We start from the raw sequence: 16333 nt of genomic DNA, 5'->3' as shown, positions 1-16333 counted from the left end.
CTAAGAATTAGACTTCTCATTTCCCCCCCCCCCCCCCTTTTTTTTTTTGGTCAAAAAAAAAAAAATCAGGTCAAATGGCTACAAAGCATAATTCCTAGAAAGCATAATTGGGGGGCAATTTTGTTTTCTAGGATTTTTTAATTCATTGGAAGAGGTTCATTTCCTGGAAAGCATAATTCCTGGCAGGAAACCAACCAAACAAGACCACCAACCTGTTACGGGCTAGGAATTGCGGTTTCCAGGGCTTTCTTGCAAAGCCATATCCCAGCTAACAGCAGGAGGCAAAGCCTAAATGATAAGTTCTTGACTGATTGCTGTAAATCAAAGGGCAACTTTCCTAGAAAAAAAAATGATTATTTTTTTCTACTGGAAAAGAGGGATGTTTTCCTGTTGACTGAGAGAATTTCCTGGTGAGCCTCATGGGACGCCCGTAGAAGCCAACGGTGTGAAATCCACGCAGACACAGGCCTAGAAAGTAAAATCTCCTTGAGAGACAGCTTAAAATTCATAAGGCAGCCCTAGAGGAAGTCGTAATGTGCAAGTGGGCAAAATTCCTGGAAATAAAGGGGACTGTTTCCTAGGAAACAAGCGATTTCCAGCAGGGCGGGGCTGCAGGTGCAGCTCCTGGGGGACAGGGCCCCGCGCCGGGGAGCGTCTCGCCCTGCGAATGGCTTCCCACGGAGCCGGGGAGGGAGGAAGAGCCAATTCTTGGAAAGGGAGATGTGAAAGCGCCGGGCCCTTCCCTCCTGTAAGTGTCCGCTCCACTCCTGGGTGCAGCCACATCCCTCATCCCAGCGCGGGGCTCTCCCGCTTCGCAAAACTCCCGCAAATCCAACTTTTAAACATTATTTTGTGCGCTCTGTGCTGCTCTTTCCCCCTTCGCTCCCCGCCTCTTGCCGGGTCTGTGTGGGGCGAGCGGGTCCCCACAGGCCGCAGCTGCAGCCGCCGGCTCCGGCCGCTTCCCCTTTCCTGCCCGCGGGGATTTCAGGCGCCCGCGGGGCCTCCTGCACCCAGGCAGCTTTCCCCTGGCCGCGGGGGAATTTGCACCATGTGGCGGCTCTAGAAACTAAAAGGCTTCACAAAAGAAGAAGGAAAGACCTTTTTTTTTTTTTTTTTTTTTTTTTTTTTTTTTTTTTTTTAAGGAGAAAAAAAAAAGACAAAAAGAAGAAAAACGAGTGGAGGGAGATTCCTCTCGCTCCTTGCGGCCGCCCCGGCAGGCCCTGGGGTCCCGGGTTTGGGGGTTATTTGTTTTATTTTCCTACCCGCCCTGGTGTTTACGGTGGCGCCGCTCCCGCCCCGACACCCGAAACCGGCGGTTTCGCTCGTGGGCGGCAGCGCAGGAAAAGCGGCTCCTGCGTTTTTCCTGCGGGAAAACGCCCTAAACGCTGCCCTGCCGCGGGCAGGCGCCGGGGGGCTGCGTTGGGGCCCCACGCACGTGTGGGGCACGCGGGGGCAGGTGCCGCTTCCCTGCAGCCCCGCGGCTCCCTCGCTCCCGCTGCTTGCGGCGCGCGGAGGCCGCAGCCGCCCTTTCAGTTTCAGGGAGCGCACGTGGTTTCCAGGAAAGGCGCCACGGGAGAGCGGGAGGCCGCGCCGGGCGGCGTGGGGAGCCTCCTCCGCGCCCCGCTATAAGGCGGCGCCGCAGGCGGGGAGCAGGCGGCAGCGGCGCCCGGCTCCGGCCATGGAGCGGCAGGGGTGAGGAGAGGCCGGCAGGAGGAGCGGGGGAAGGCAGGGGATGGAGGGCTGGGATAAGGCGAGGCCGGCAGGAGCAGTGGGGCGGGCAGGGGGGCCGCGCAGCAGAGCCGCTGCTGAGGGGCCGCCCGCGCAGGCAGCAGCAGCAGCTGCGCTTCGGGCCCTGGCTGCTGGAGGCCGTGAGCAGCGGGCAGTACCCGGGGCTGCGCTGGCTCGACGGCGCCCGCACCGCTTTCCGCGTGCCCTGGAAGCACAACGCCCGGAAGGACGTCTCCAGCAGCGACGTGCAGGTCTTCAAGGTAGGTGCCCCGGGCGCCATCCCTGCCGCGGGCGCCGCCGCCGCCGCCGCGCGTCCTCCCGCTGCACCCACGTCCTCCCGCTGCACCCGCGTCCTCCCGCTGCACCCGCGTCCTCCTGCCAGGACTGGGCCAGAGCCAGCGGCCGCTACCAGCCCGAGCGGGAGGACCCGGCCCGCTGGAAAACCAACTTCCGCTGCGCGCTGCGGAGCACCCGCATGTTCGAGCAGCTGCAGGACTGCTCCAAGAGTGACGAGGACCCCCACAAGGTCTACAGGGTCGTTGGTGAGGCTCGGCTGTGGCCGCGAGGGGAATGCGGTGCCGGCGCTGCCCGCTCAGCCCTGCTCCTCCCCACAGAGTCCCCGGTGCCCGAGGTCGGCGGACACAATCCCGATCCCGTGCAGGCGGCTGCCCCCTGCCCCCCGCAGAGCCAGGTACCTGGGCAGGGGGACGGGGCGCACGGGCTCCTCGCTCCCACTGGGCGCTGAGCCCCCTGGCGCGCTGCCCTCCGCAGCCGGTGCTGGAGTTGGACTTCAGGCTGCTGTCGCTGGAGAACAGCCCCCCGGAGGGGACACAGGGCAGGGCGGTGATGGGCACAGAGCATCTCGAGGCCCCAGGCCCCGCGGACGGCATCGAGGCAGAGCTGGCCGCCCCGCTGGACGAGCTGCAGTGGGTGCTGCAGCAGTGCAAGCTGGGCCAGCCGGCGCCAGGCTGGGGCACGGTGCCAGGTAAGCGCCGCAGGCGCCAGCTCAGCGCTGCAGGCGCCAGGCGGCCCCGGAGCTTCCCAGCCCACCCGCCCGCAGGAGGGGACCTCTACGGCAAGGAGGTCATGGAGCTGGCGGAGGTGCCGAGCGCTGCGGCGCAGCCGGAGCTGCTGCCGGACGCGGTGCTGCTGCCGGCCGCAGAGCTGCTCTACACCGACAGCGCCTGGGAGGCCCCAGCAGCGCCCTGCGACGCGGGACTGGTGCCCGCGGCCGACCCCGGGCCGGCAGCTCCGCTGCAGGGGAACACAGGTGAGGGGCCCGGGCTGGCCCCGCTGGAGGCTCCTTTTGTGAGGTCTAAAAGGGGGGTTGGGAGCCTCTCTGCTCCAGCAGGCCAAGAACCCTCACCTGGTTCTCGGGGGGATGCAAGATTTCCTCGGGGCAGCTGCCCAAAGAGACGAGCAGGGAGCAGGACATGGGAGTGGGGCTGGGGCTGGAGGGGCCCATAGGGGTCCAACGCTTTGGTGACGGCACCTGCAGGCCTGGGCATCCCCCCCACGCTGGACATCAGCATCTTCTACCGTGGGACGCTGTTCCACCGCGAGGAGGTGAGCAGCAGCCGCTGCCTGCTGGCCTACCAGGGCGCCGAGGGCGCCGCGGCCCTGCTGCCGGGCCTGCCCTGGCTCGTGCGCTTCCCCAGCCCCGCCGGCCTGGCCGACCACAAGCAGCGCCGCTTCACCGAGGAGCTGCTGCGCAACACGGGGCTGCTGCTGGAGCTGCGCGACAACAAGATCTTCGCCCAGCGCCTCAACAAGTGCAAGGTCTACTGGGCGCTGTCCGATCAGCTGGACGCGGGCAACCTCTCGCCCAAAGTGCTGTGCCGCAACCAGGAGACGGAGATCTTCGACTTCGTGGCCTTCTGCTCGGGTAGGCAGCCCCGGCTGGCGCGGGGGACCTGGCGGCGCCTGACGGCCACCAGCCTCCACGGGAGGACGGGAGGGTGGGAAGGGGCAGGCTGGGCTGCAGCGGCGACCCCGGCTCCCTCTTGCCCTCCCGTGGATTGAACTCGAGAATTTGCTCCATCCCTAACCCCCCAGCCCCCTGGCCCTGCGCTGCCCCGTCTCGCAGCCCTGCTCACAGAGACCCCTCTCGCAGAGCTGACCGACTTCCGTGACCACCGCCGGAAGCGCTCGCCTGACTTCACCATCTTCCTCTGCTTCGGGCAGTGCCTATCCAACACCAAGCCCAAGGAGTCCAAGCTCATCCTGGTGAAGGTGAGGAAGCCCCTCGCGAGCAACTCGCTGCATCCCTAGGCCAGGGCACGTGGCGGTTGCTGACACCCTCTGCCTTTGGCTTCCGCAGCTGGTGCCCAAGTTCTGCGAGTACTTGCGCGAGCAGGTGCTGCGGGAGGGCGCCTCCTCCCTCAACAGCAGCAGCCTCAACCTGCAGCTCTCCAACTCCTTCAGCCTCTTCGAGCTCATCGAGCAGTACAACATGCAGCTGGACTGAGCGCTGGCAGCACCCTGGGCTGCCCGCCAACTCCAGCACTTCTGGAGGCTGCAACCAAGTCACGGCCTCCGCTCGGTGTCGGACTCGGCGCTGGAGCCTGCCCCCGGAGCGGCAGCGTTGGGGCGAGGCCCCCGCGGCTCCGAGAGCCCCGACCCGCCTGCGTCGCCCTACGCGCCGCCCGGGGCAGCTCCCGCCACCAGCGAGGCGGCTGCGGACCCCTGGGCTGGGGGGCTGCGAGGGGCTACAGCTCCCCCTGCCTCACCCCTGGCCCCCACGGGCTGAGCCCCCAGCCCCAGGGCCGTGTGGCAGGGCGGGCGCCCGCGGGGGCTGGTGGCCGCTCAAAGCCGCTCGCATCGGCCCCACGGCCCGGACGGGTCTCCCCAAGGGCAGGCGCCGCCGCTCCTGCCGGTCCTCGGGCCGCCTGCGGGCGCGGGGAGGAAGGAGAGCCGCGGCACAGGGAGCAGGGCCCGGGAAGCAGGTGTCCCTCGAGCCCGGGGCCCACGGCACCATCGGGGCAGGGCCAGCAGGCAAAGCCCCGGCCTTGGAGAAGGCAACGGGGCTCAGCCTGCGGCGGGCTGTCAACTGTTAATATCCATCTTTCCACAGTATATAGTTATTTATGGAGTTATATCCTTTAGTTTCAAGGATTTATGTATATGTGCAAACACTGGCTGCTGCTATGCATCTCTCCCCAGCACTCAGCTGGAGCCTCTCAAGCAGCCTGAGCTTTAACTCTGCGAGGGTGAACACGTATCCAACTCCTGCCTAGGCACCTGGCCCCACTTAGTAGGAGGTCAGGATCCCCCTCTCCGAGACCTCCAAGCCCTCCGAAGACACTGAGAACATTGGAGCAGGACAGAGCAAGCCTAGTGTTGGAGAGGAGCTCACTGCCACTGCTCCTGCTGGCAGCTGGTACCAAAGCAACAAGTGCATCCCCACCTCCTTCCCCTGGCCTTGATCTCACTAAATAAAGGGACTTCCCATCATTAACGGGGTGTTTATTGTGAAGGGAGCTTGCAAACCAGGAGGCAGGGCACAACGAAGACAGCTTGGCTTCGGCTAAAACAAATTCTTCTCCCACAAGTGCCTCGTGGCTGGCCCAGCTACTCCCTGGAGCTGTTCTGGAAAGGCAAGGGGACACGCGGGCTGCGGAGCGCGCTGGGGGCAGCCGGCCACTGCGCGGTGCCGCGCGCTCTGCTCCTCCAGCGCGGCCCGAGCAGCAGGGGCCCGCGAGAGCGGCGCCGCGGTACCTGGCGGCCCACGTGGACGCTGCCGGGCCCCACGGTCGCGGTCCCGTAGCTGGGGACGGAGTGGCGCGCGGGCGGCTGCGCGGGAAGGGCCTCCGGCTGCTCGGGCACTGCGCGCGGAGGAAAACCTGCTGCTAGGCCAGCCCGCTCTGCTCCACTCAATCCCATGGTTATTCCCCCCCGGAAAAAGGCAGGAAAGCTCCCTGGTAGCAGGCCAGCAAAACCCAGCCACTCTGGTCCCACCGAGAGGGAGAAAAACTGCTCTGGAAGAACCTGGAGTAATTGCTTCACGTAGGGAACCAGCCTCCAGCCTCCCACCCCAGAGTCCCTCTGAGGCCAGAGGAAAGAGGTGCTCATTCCTCTCTGCGCCTCCCCACCTTCCTTCCCGTTTAATCCCTTTCTCCTCGTCTGGAGTAACCCTCTGGATCCACCCTGCCCACACGCAGGGCGCAGGAGCGACTCGCCACCCGCCGCCGCTCGCCCTCCCACAGCCCCAGCCCACCTCCGGGCAGGAGCAGCTCTGCTCGGAACCGATGGCCGCACGTCCCACACGTTCTAACTTCTTCCTTCGTCCTGTGCCGGAAAGAGCCCCCAGAAGAATGAGCAGGAGCAGCCCCTGCAACACTTGCCTTAGAAGATGATGCCAAAATTACTGAAAAGGCTCCCCCTTTCCAGGATCGTGAAGAGCCCGCTGGCAGGAGGGCTGCCAAATCACCCACATCCCTATGTCCAGGACAGGGAAGTGCTCTCAGTTTCCTGTGGGAAGTCGAGGCGAGCAGGCCCTGCTCTGTCCCTGATCCAGCCTGGGGTCAGGAAGGACGTCACGTGCTTTATGCCCAAGCCCCCAAGCTTCCACCTTCCCCTCGCTCAGGCGTCCCTGCGACCAAACGCAGTGAGCGGATACCACGAGGCCCAGGGACAGCTACACGCAGAAGGGTCCTGCAGCCCTTCCCTGGGGGCCCGCAGCCCCACGGGCCCCGCAGAGCGCCCCGCTGCCCGCCGAGGACGCGCGCGCGCACGCACACCACCATCCTGCCCTCCACGTCCGGCCACGGCAGCTCCGCGGGGCAGCGGGCGGTTCGGCAGGGCGTCTTCACGCACACGTGCAGCCCCGGCCACTCCTCCGACAGCTTCTGGCCCATGGACACCACGGCCATGAGGAAGTCCCAGGCGGAGCGGAACTCTGTCAGACAGCAGGAGAAAGTGGTGCCGACTCGCGTGCCCCAGGCCCACGGCGACCCAAAGGGTGACCCAGGAGGCCCCACGCTCCTACAGGGCTTTTGCCTGGGATGCCTTGGACATGGAGACGTGGACTCACGCCACACTCCACTGGGATCCTAGGGATCAGAGAGTAGCTGCCCTATCTGCTTCAAGAGAAATAAATATTTGTCTTTCCTCTTTCATCTGATACCTCGGAAGCGGAACCATGAACGAGTTAGAGGGAGAAAGGGGGAGACTGAGCTGAGCTGCTGGTGCTTCAGAGGACCCTGGCCAGAGTAGGGTCTGCTGCAGGGGAGGAGTGGAGGTGAAGGGGGCTGAGGGGACGCACGTGCCTGAGCGATGGATGCACGGAGAAGGCAGCTGGGGGGCAGGGGAGGACAAGGACACTTACCCCTCCTCTCTGCAGGCTTTCTGCACCGGAGCTCGAGGTAGCTGTAGGCCCTCTGGTTGTTCTCCTTGATCAGCAAGGCTTTGCCATTGCATATGAGGAGGCAGGTCACCTTGGCCACCCAGTGTGTGGAGTAGAAGGAGCAGGCCTTCACCAGGAACCTGCAGGGAGATTGCTCATGGATTTAGCTGCCCTCCTCCCTCCCCATTGCCTCCAGCATCAAGTAGGGCACTGCGGGAATCCAACATACAAAACCAATTCTAGCTGAAACAAATGAGGAAGCTGAGGGAGGAACCTCTCTTAGTGAATGCTCAAGCAACGCAAGCTAAGGCTAAACATCAGGCCCATAATCAGTAGCCTTCTAAGGCTAGTGCTGGAGCAGGAGCCAGGCAACGTGATTCCCAATACCTACTGCCACCCTCTCCAAAAAGAGACAGTCAAAAGCCTCTTTCTTAAGCCAAGAGCTGCTTCCAGACTGGGCCGCCAGAAGAATTCTGAACACAGCCCAAGAGAAGAACCCCAAAGAGGCAGGAGACTTTCCAGAAATAGGCCTAGTCACAGTGCTGAAAGAAACACCTCTGGCAAAAGCTGAAACAAAAGAGCATTATCTTTGTTCATGTGTAGACAGTGACTATGGAAAGGATTTGTCCACAAGACCATGGCAGAGCTGAAAAGCCACCTCTGGTCTCTGGAGCCCCAGCTTAGAGCCTGAACACTCAGCTCCCCTCAGGAGCTGAGGGGCTGCGGAGAGTCAGACCGGTTGTGTGTCAATCAACCCTCCCAGAAACCAGCCAGGGAAGAGCACAACCCCAGCACAGGCTCCAAACCACTGCTCACCTCTGAAAGAACCCCTCAGGTATTTCAGGTGAGAAATAGGCCCGGATGTGGAGGTCCTCAGGGTGGTCTCCTCCCCACACCTCAGAAACCTCTTCAGTCTGGTTCAAGTAGGTTGGGAACAGGTACCAGGACTCTCCAAGGCCGTGTGTTGTCTCCCATGGCTTCCCAGGCACAAACTCATGGGCCTCGGGGTTGAGAGCTTCGGCTCTCTTCATTTCCAGGCAGATCTCAAAGTGCTCCAGGAGACTGAAGAGTTTCCCTCTCCCTTCGTGGGGCTTGTATCCCATGATGTCCTCAAAGATGTCCTGCATTCCCTCCTGATAGAGCTGGTACTTGACCAAGGCCCGCACTGCCCTGTGGCACAGCATCGCCTTCGACTTGAACGTCCACACCCAGTTGGATCTGTCCCTGATGGTGGAGTGCTCCCCTATGAGCGTGTCCACCGAGATGCTCTCAAGCTGCTGCACGAGGCGGTACCTTACAAGGAGCTGGGTGGCAAGAAAGGAGGAGAAAGGGCTGCAATGAGAGAAGCACAGTGAAGCCGCAGGCACTGTCTGCAACTTTGCTCATGCAGAGAAGACCCACACTCACCTTGAACATAGTTATCAGGAAAGTAGGCTGGAGAAAGACGGTGTTCTCCAGGCGCTCGATTTCCTCGTACCATATGACGAGCCCGATGCGGTGGAGGTACCGCAAGATATCCCGGAGGAGCTCTCTGCCCAGGCTGGCCAGATGCTCTTGACGGCAGAGTTTGCTGAGGAGGTGCTGGAGGTCCATCATGCCTGCAGGGAGGCCCAGGAAGTCAAACCACATCTCCTCAGCCAGCAGTCGAAGGCAGACACTTTACAGAACCAATGAGCACAAGCAACACCAAACAGCCCATGCTGTTTCTGGAGGGCAGCACCAGGAGTGCAGCGATGCCCCGTGGCTCTGTGCCAAGGGGCTCTGCCCACCCCAGCTGCCCCACTGCAGCAAGGCAGCCCACGGCGCACTGGAACCTCAGAGGAGCTTCTGAAAAACGAGGGGTTCAGCGAGGGGTTCCCTGTTTCAGACTGCAGACTTGCTTCTAGCTAGAGGACCTTTGACTGCAAGTTAAATGTCAGACTGTCATTAGTCATTCAGAGCACATATGGAGACAGGCAGCTACACCTGGAATTAAAAACTTGGGATTTTCTCTCTGGAAGAAAAGAGCTTGCTTTGCTCCCTGTGATCCTGCAGCACTCAAGGGAGCCACAGAAAGCACCAACTTTTGCTGCTGCTCGTACCACCTGCTTTAGATAGGTAAATGAACAGGCAAGGCTGCCTGCAAAGTCACAGGAGGGACAGAAGAGCCAGCCAGAGCATGATAGGGACCATGAAATAAAGTTACTTTCCACATCTGTGTCCTGTTAAACAGGAGCACTGCTTCTGGCAGGACGCACTAAAGCTGTGGAGCAACTCACTGCAGGACATCGTGGATTTAAACATTTATATAGGGCCAAGAGGAGAAAGAACAAGGGTTAAAGAACTGTCTGGAGAACTGCGTGCCACCTGCCAGCTCAGGGCTCACCAAGCCACAGATGGGCAGATCCAGGTCGGGTAAACCAGCACCTGTCCTTTCTTCCCACTTTTCCCTAGGTACCTGCTCAGTGACAGCACTCGGACTGAACACGGGGCCGGCAGGTCCTTTGGGTGCCACCGCGGCGGCTGAGCCCCCCAAAGCCCCAAACTGGTCCTGACGCAGCCCCTCCCGCTGGCAACAGACAGACTCCGCTTGGACTCGGGGCACAAAGAGCACAAGCAGAGCCAGGACAAGGCCAGCGACAACGCTGTGAGTTCCCCCACAGTGAGCCCCGCTGTGCCCGGGTGCCTCCTCCTCACCGTGACCTGCCACCTCCTCGCTCTGCGCCACGTCCACGATCGCCGCCTCCACCTGCCTGTACACTGGGGGCAGCACCCGCACAACCTCGGGAAAGAGCTCCTCGTTCCTCACGTGCTCCAGAATAACGGCTTCCAGCTTTTTGATATCCCGGCGATCGGTGCAGTTGACGGGAACTAAGTTTAAAATCTGGAATACAGAAAGCACGTGCCTACCAGAAGCGAGTCCTGGGGAGGCCGCCCCGATGGTCAGGAGGCTGGAGGAGAGGTCGAGGTAGGGAGGCTGTGAGATGAAGGAGGGGACTAGCAGCAGCCTCCTGGTACCTAAAAGGTTAACAGGAAGATGGAGCAAAGCTCTGTATGGAAGCAGGTGGCAGGATGATGAGAGCCACAGACAAGCCAGCAGGTGTCTAGCTTCCCCACGCGCTGGAACAGGTTGCCCAGGGAGGCTCTGCCCTCTGTTTCCTCAGGCACCTTCCTTTTTGAGATCTGGCCAAGCAAAGCTCTGGGCTTCCTCGTCTGAATTCCCCCAATGACTTACCTTGGAGCACCCAAGTCCAAAGTCCTGGCCACCGTGGCTGCTCTGCAATTCCACAGTAACTGAGCAGCCCACCCAGACCCGGCCAAGTGGACACTGCATCCCAGCCATGGGATGCTTCTGTCCTTGGCGCTCTAGCAGAGCCTACAGAAAGGCAGCTACCTGCACCTTGGGGCTTGCAAGAGAAAATCCCTGTCAGTATTCCTCTACTCTGGAGAGCCAAAGGAGATATTTCTGCACGCACGGAGCAGTTAATCTGCCTAACGCCCCAACACAGCACCCCAGGATGATAAATCACTCAGGAAAGCAAAACCAGAACACAGCAGATTTGTGAAAGAAACTAAAACAACTCGAATCAGAACAATCCTCCTTCGGCATCTGCTACAACCACAGAGCAGGACAAGAGAAGCACCAGCAGCTCCTGCCCTGCTGCCTGTGCTCCCACCCGTGGGCAGTTACCGCTTCCAGCCCGGCCACAGCAGCTGCTGCAGGCAACAGCCCGACGCATCCGCAGCAGGTGACTGTCCCCACTAACACACGGGCTGCAGCCACCACGGCCGGGGAAGAGGCCCCTGCTGCTGCTGGACACATGCAGTGAGGGACCCTGGTGGCTCCAGCCAACCCGCCCGAGAAGGCAAACCCAAGCCCTGAGAGTCTGCTCAGCTCCCTTACAATAATCTACAATAACCTCAGCCCTACTGTTAACGTGCGGTTCTCCATCTCCTTCAGCCTCTCCCACTGGTCCACGTAAAGCTCGGACTCCTCACTGCCCTCCAGGTTGTTGATGAAGTGAGAGAGGTTGCTCCTCCTCTGCTCCAGCATGGCCGCGATCTTGGACATGATGTCCCCCCTCTTCTCCTCCACGTCCGCCTCGAGGCAGCAATCCGTGTGGGTGCCCACGGGGAGCACCACCGCGCTGGGCACCCGCATGCACAGGTTGTTGATCCAGAAACCCACAAGGTCCTTGAAGGTGTCGCCATTAGGTTGGTACCTGGGGAGACACCGGCCAAAGAAAATCAAATAAGCACCAAGTTCACGGCCACCCCCGAGCCTTCAGGCAGCTCCCTCCGGCGCAGGCCTAACAAGGTGCCCAGGAAGCGACCAGGGGAGAGTCCCCATCTCCTAAGTGCTGCCACGGGCCATTTCCAAGCCCAGGGCTACCAGCCTCCTCTCCATAAGCTAAGGAGACTAAGGAGACTAAAGCTGGGGGCCGCAGCAGAGCCCCCCTGCTGTGCACAAGGGTGTTGAGCCCGATGCTCCCCCGGCTTTCAGGGATACTTACGGAGAAGCGAAGGCTCCTAGAGGTGTTTCCAATGCAGGAAGCAGAGGTGAGAACTGTTTTGATTGCAGTAAAATTCTCACCCAGCAAGTCAGCACTTCCCTAGTCTCTCAAAACTGAGAGCTTAGGCAAGATGATGACAGAGCTAGTGGTTTAATGAAAAGCATGATCTCCAAGAAGGGGGAGAGTTAGTTACTCCCATGGAGAAAAGAACAGACATCCAGGTCGCATGGAAATCGGAGCAGAAGGAAAAGTCCTCAGCCCAGACTCATTTTCCTTCTCTCTCCCGTTAAGAATTCAAACCTGCACAGTACTTACATGTGCAGATTGATCACCAGGATGACAAGTGCCTGCGGGGTGATGAACACGTGGTGAGTCATGTAATACTCCAGCTGGCCAGCAAAGTCCCAGAAGAGAAAAGTGAAGTCCTCGATCCGGAACTCACTGATCTCGATCCCAACCGTTCGCTCCTCCTCGGGCACCAGTTTGGTTTGCCCCTGCTTCAGGCTTTTGCAGATGGTGGATTTTCCTGCCAGCGAAGCTCCTAGGAACATGGTCTTGACCCTCTTGTCCTCCTGCCCCAAACCCTCTTGCAGCTGCACAAAGTAGTTCTTGATCTGCTGGATGCCACCAGCACACACCTCGCTGGGTGGCTCCCTCAGCGGGTTCCCGTTGGCCTTGAACATTTTCAGGGATTGTCCCTGAAAGAGCTCCTTGGGCAGCTGGCGAAGGGCATTATTCTGCACGTGGAGCTCTTGTAAATTGGTCAGGTGCAGGACGGGCTGGGGGAAGGCTCGGAACAAGTTGTTGGACAGGTTGAGATACTGGAGACTGCCCTGACACGCTGCCAGGTCCTGGGGCAGGGCACAGAGGCGGTTGTTGTTCAGACGCAGGTGTCTGAGCCTGGAAAGTTGGGAGAAAATCCCCTCTGGAATGACGCGGATTTGATTCTGATTCAGCTCTAGCTTCTCCAAGTAGACCAGGCTCTGGATTTCACCTGGGAAGTCCAAAATCTCATTCTTGGATAGTATGAGCTTCTTCAAGCGGCCGAGCCTGGAGATGCCTGTGACGTGTTTGAGCTTGTTCCTGTCGAGGTCGAGGCTCTCGAGCGCGGGGCTGCCCAGCACGGCCGCGGGCAGCACCCGCAGCCGCTGCGCGGAGAGCGTCGCTGCGCGCGGCCCCTCCGGCGGCTCCCGACCTGCGGCCCGGCACAGGAACAGGGGTTGAGGAGCGCGCGGGTCCCGGCCCCGCTGCCGCCCGCTGCCAGGGAGCCCTGCGGCACCCCGGCCACTGGGCACCACCCGCCCTTGGGTTCGTCACAATTTTCGCATCCTTTAGCCCAGCAAGAGCAAGCAGAGGCCAAACAGGAGCTGTCTGAAGACCAGAGCCACAGCGTGGGGCTCAGTCTGTGCTCCGAGCAGCTCCCCTGGTCTCTCAGGAGAGCAAATGAAAGCAGAGGCAAGAGCACCTTGGCCGGCCTCAGGACCCTGGGAGCAGCAGGGGCCCATCCCAGTTTGACCCAGCCCAGAGCCACGTTTCCCACTTGTCCCTCACCGAAGCGCTTTGAGCGGCAGCAGCCGCCTCCACGTTCCCCGGGGATTCCCGCTCCCAGGCGGGCTGCCAGGGCCCAGCTCCCCGCAGCAGCTTGCTGAGCCAGCCCTCGCGCTGCCACCCCGCGCAGGACGGGACATGGGGACATGCGACGGGGCCATCGAGTTCAAGCACTTCCCTCTCTCACATCCTCGCCCTCCAGACACGCCAGCGGTCCCCGGCCAGCACGGGGAGGTCAGCAAGTATCAGGAGGACATCAGGGTCCCACATGCAGACGAAGCAGGAAAAGAGAGTTGCACGTGGCCAGAGAAGCCAGAGCAGCCCCAAGGAAGGGGAGGGGGGCACTAAACTGAAATAAAGTCCAGCTTGCTTTCTTCTCCTTCCTGCCCTCGTTTCACTTCCTTGGCAAGTGACACCGAATGTGGCGGCTCCTTGCGCAAGGCTCCATGCTCATGAGCAACCCACCAGCTTTCCACACTGCCACGTAACCCGGGACGGGCAACAAGCCTCCACAGAAATTCTGCTCTGTCCTAAGCACTCCTCTTTCCTCTCCCAGAAAGAGGAGCCAAAGGCTCCCATGTGACTCTCGAGGGGTCCCACCCGCAGCAGAAAAGCTGGGGGCGGCTACTCACAGGCTTGGGGCTGTGCCATGGCTCTGCAGCGCAGCACCAGGTCCTCTCTTCACTCGGCCTCCTCCTTTCGCTTCCTCCTCTCACTCCCGCCTCCGGAGGCTGCCCCGACAACCCCACCCTCTCTTTCGCCATCCATCTGTCCATCCATCTGTCCATCCATCCATCTGTCCATCCGTCCTTCCTTCTTTCCTCAGGGCAGCTCCCCAACGATCCAGGCACCCCTGGCTAGAAACCAAAGTCTAACTCATCGCATAACCCCTGAGACAGAGGGACCTCGTGCTCTCAATTCCAGCAGCCTCCAACCGGCAGGACTTGGGAATTGCTCCCCCTCATGCCCTCTAGTATTTGCACTTGCTTTTCCTACACTCTTTTGGCAGGAGAGCAGTTCAAATGCACAGTACCCTAATCATTTCTGAAGCCCTGTTGTGGGCAAGGCAAGGCTCTCCTGCCGATGCGCAAACCTCAAGGGTTACAACCAACTTCTCATGCAGACACCAGCAACTAAGCAAGATCCTGGCCCAGACACTGTTCAACAACTCAAACCATGAGAGCTCCAACGGGAAGGGTCATTTCCTGAAACACAGGAACCTTGGCTCAGCTTCCCAATGGGTCGGGGCAAAGGCTCTCCATAGAGCAGCCCCCAGCCCAGCAGCAGCGCGGCGCCGGGATCACAGACGGGGTGAAGCGGGACAGGAGCAGCGCCCACGCCACCCCATCCCCACCTCCACAGCCCCTCCTACCTCCACCTGCAGCAGCACCACTGAGCCTAGCAAACACCAAGCACAAAGCGCAGGACACTCCTTTCTTAGAGCCACCTTTCACAACCACAGCACTTATTTCTATAGTAAAACCTCCTCTTTAGAGCCACCAGGGATGCCCGGGAGGCAGCTCCTGAGGTCTCCTATAGGATAAGGCCAGCAGCAGAGCAGTTGTGGTGTCAGCTCTTCACAGCACCACAAGTACCTTTGCCCAATGAGGTTTCGCCTGGTGTTACTCCTGTTGTTGTCAAAGAGGGAACGGACACTAAGAGGAAGACACGCTACTAATGTCCTGCTTGAACTGAATAAATAGTCTTTCATCAAACAGGCAGCAGCACCTGATCCAAGCAGGTCACCCAGAAGCGGAATAAAAAAATGCAATGACAAAAAACAGCAACAACAAAACAAAACAAAACCCCAAATCGACACAAGTAGACTATGCAGTATACTAGAAAACCCATTTCATGGAAGATGCAGAAGGCAGCATTTTCAGAAATGTTATCCACACTCTCTCACCCCAGGGCTTGGCCTCCTCAGTGATGGATTTATTCCTAACAAGAGGCAGGAGGAAAGAGTGAACCAGAACTCTTGCTCATGCGACTTCGCCCTTGCACAACGTGCGGTTTTTCTGCTTCCTCCCTCCTCTGGGCACAGAGGCGATTGAAACCAAACAGTTCTCACAGCACATGCACGTGGAGTCGATCCTGCAACAGGCTGTCACCCCTGTAGGTGAATCGAGGCTAACACCAAGCGATGGTTTTGCTCAGAGCAGCAGAAAGACTGCACGTGCGTTGCTGCTCTGCCGGGGAAGCTCTGTGCTCAAAGCCGCTGCTCGCTCGGATTGCAGCTGCCAGACTATTTCCTCGGCTGGAGCGGACGGCTTCTCACTTTCAGTCTAAGTGTACTCACAACCAGATCACGCTTCCTTAATCTTGTGCCAACATTGACGTAAAGGTCTCTCAACTTTATTGTGTCACAAAAACTAATGGGGTTTTATGTTATGTTCCCAAGCCCAGCCCCACCTGCCAGGTATATTCTCTAGCTACAAGTTTCGGTTTAAAGCTCACTTCTTGCTCAGACAATCTCCTGCCTCTTTACAGACAACAGTGTGTCCTGCAAGAGGTTTTCCACTAAAATTTCCAAAGAAAGCTGAAGTTACCAATCCACCACACACCAACCCATTTCATCTCTGTGTGAAAAGCAACCTCAGACCGGGAAGACCATTCTAAAATGCTTCTCTCTCCCTAGAGTGAGAGGAGCATTTAGCTGGTGCCTCCAGTACCGGTGCCTCCAGTACCGGTGCCTCCAGTACCGGTGCCTCCAGTACCGGTGCCTCCAGTACCGGTGCCTCCAGTACCGGTGCACAGGCTTGTTTAGCTGAAGTCCTCAACCAGCCAGTGGAAACCACAGTCAAAGCTGTGGTGGGCAGGCAGGGGAGCCCATGGCACACGTCAGAGAGCACTCTGACTGCCAGCAAGTGAGCACTGGATCACTTGCGAGCCATTCCTAGGCTCATAAGAAAACAAAAAAAGACCCCAGTTGTTGACTGTGCAGAGGAGGGAACATGACTGTCCCCAAAGAGGGCAGCTTCTGAACGCACCAAGAGGTAGGGCAGCACTCCCTTCACAAGCTTTGCTATCAACAGGCCCCACACATTCTTCAGTTTCCATTTATGGAAAGGCAATTTCTAAGTTGCAACCTATCCTTCATCTATTCAGCTTCCCTACTGAATGCCTTCCCTCTTCCTAAACTTAGGAATACTGGGAATGACAGCTCTTGCTAAGTGCTATCTGTATTTGTCAGTCACTATTTTTCAGATGTCCACTTAAA

General features: G+C 59.6%; 2 protein-coding genes across 2 annotated transcripts; one reads left to right on the top strand and one right to left on the bottom strand.

Annotated features, from left to right (window-relative positions):
- The first annotated feature begins 1678 nt into the window (after window positions 1–1678).
- Window positions 1679–4320, top strand: IRF7 (interferon regulatory factor 7). Its single transcript, XM_026034789.1, has 8 exons — window positions 1679–1692; window positions 1826–1988; window positions 2111–2270; window positions 2343–2419; window positions 2500–2998; window positions 3227–3613; window positions 3842–3960; window positions 4049–4320. The coding sequence occupies exons 1-8, from the start codon at window positions 1679–1681 to the stop codon at window positions 4193–4195; spliced, it is 1566 nt and encodes a 521-aa protein (XP_025890574.1). The 3' UTR covers window positions 4196–4320.
- Window positions 4321–5298: 978 nt separating this feature from the next.
- LOC112943578 (malignant fibrous histiocytoma-amplified sequence 1-like) lies at window positions 5299–13764 on the bottom strand. Its single transcript, XM_026034788.1, has 11 exons — window positions 13746–13764; window positions 11881–12760; window positions 10983–11274; window positions 9749–9935; window positions 8480–8670; window positions 7889–8376; window positions 7055–7212; window positions 6466–6625; window positions 5945–6015; window positions 5446–5552; window positions 5299–5316 (listed from the first exon to the last, which is right to left on the bottom strand). Exons 1-11 carry the CDS (start codon window positions 13762–13764, stop codon window positions 5299–5301), a joined length of 2571 nt encoding a protein of 856 aa, XP_025890573.1.
- Between the last annotated feature and the right edge of the window lie 2569 nt (window positions 13765–16333).

The sequence above is a fragment of the Nothoprocta perdicaria genome, unplaced genomic scaffold (assembly GCF_003342845.1).
Source record: "Nothoprocta perdicaria isolate Ctin4 unplaced genomic scaffold, notPer1 scaffold_15, whole genome shotgun sequence".
Classification (NCBI taxonomy): Eukaryota; Metazoa; Chordata; class Aves; order Tinamiformes; family Tinamidae; genus Nothoprocta; species Nothoprocta perdicaria.
This window is presented reverse-complemented; position numbering and strand designations above follow the sequence as displayed.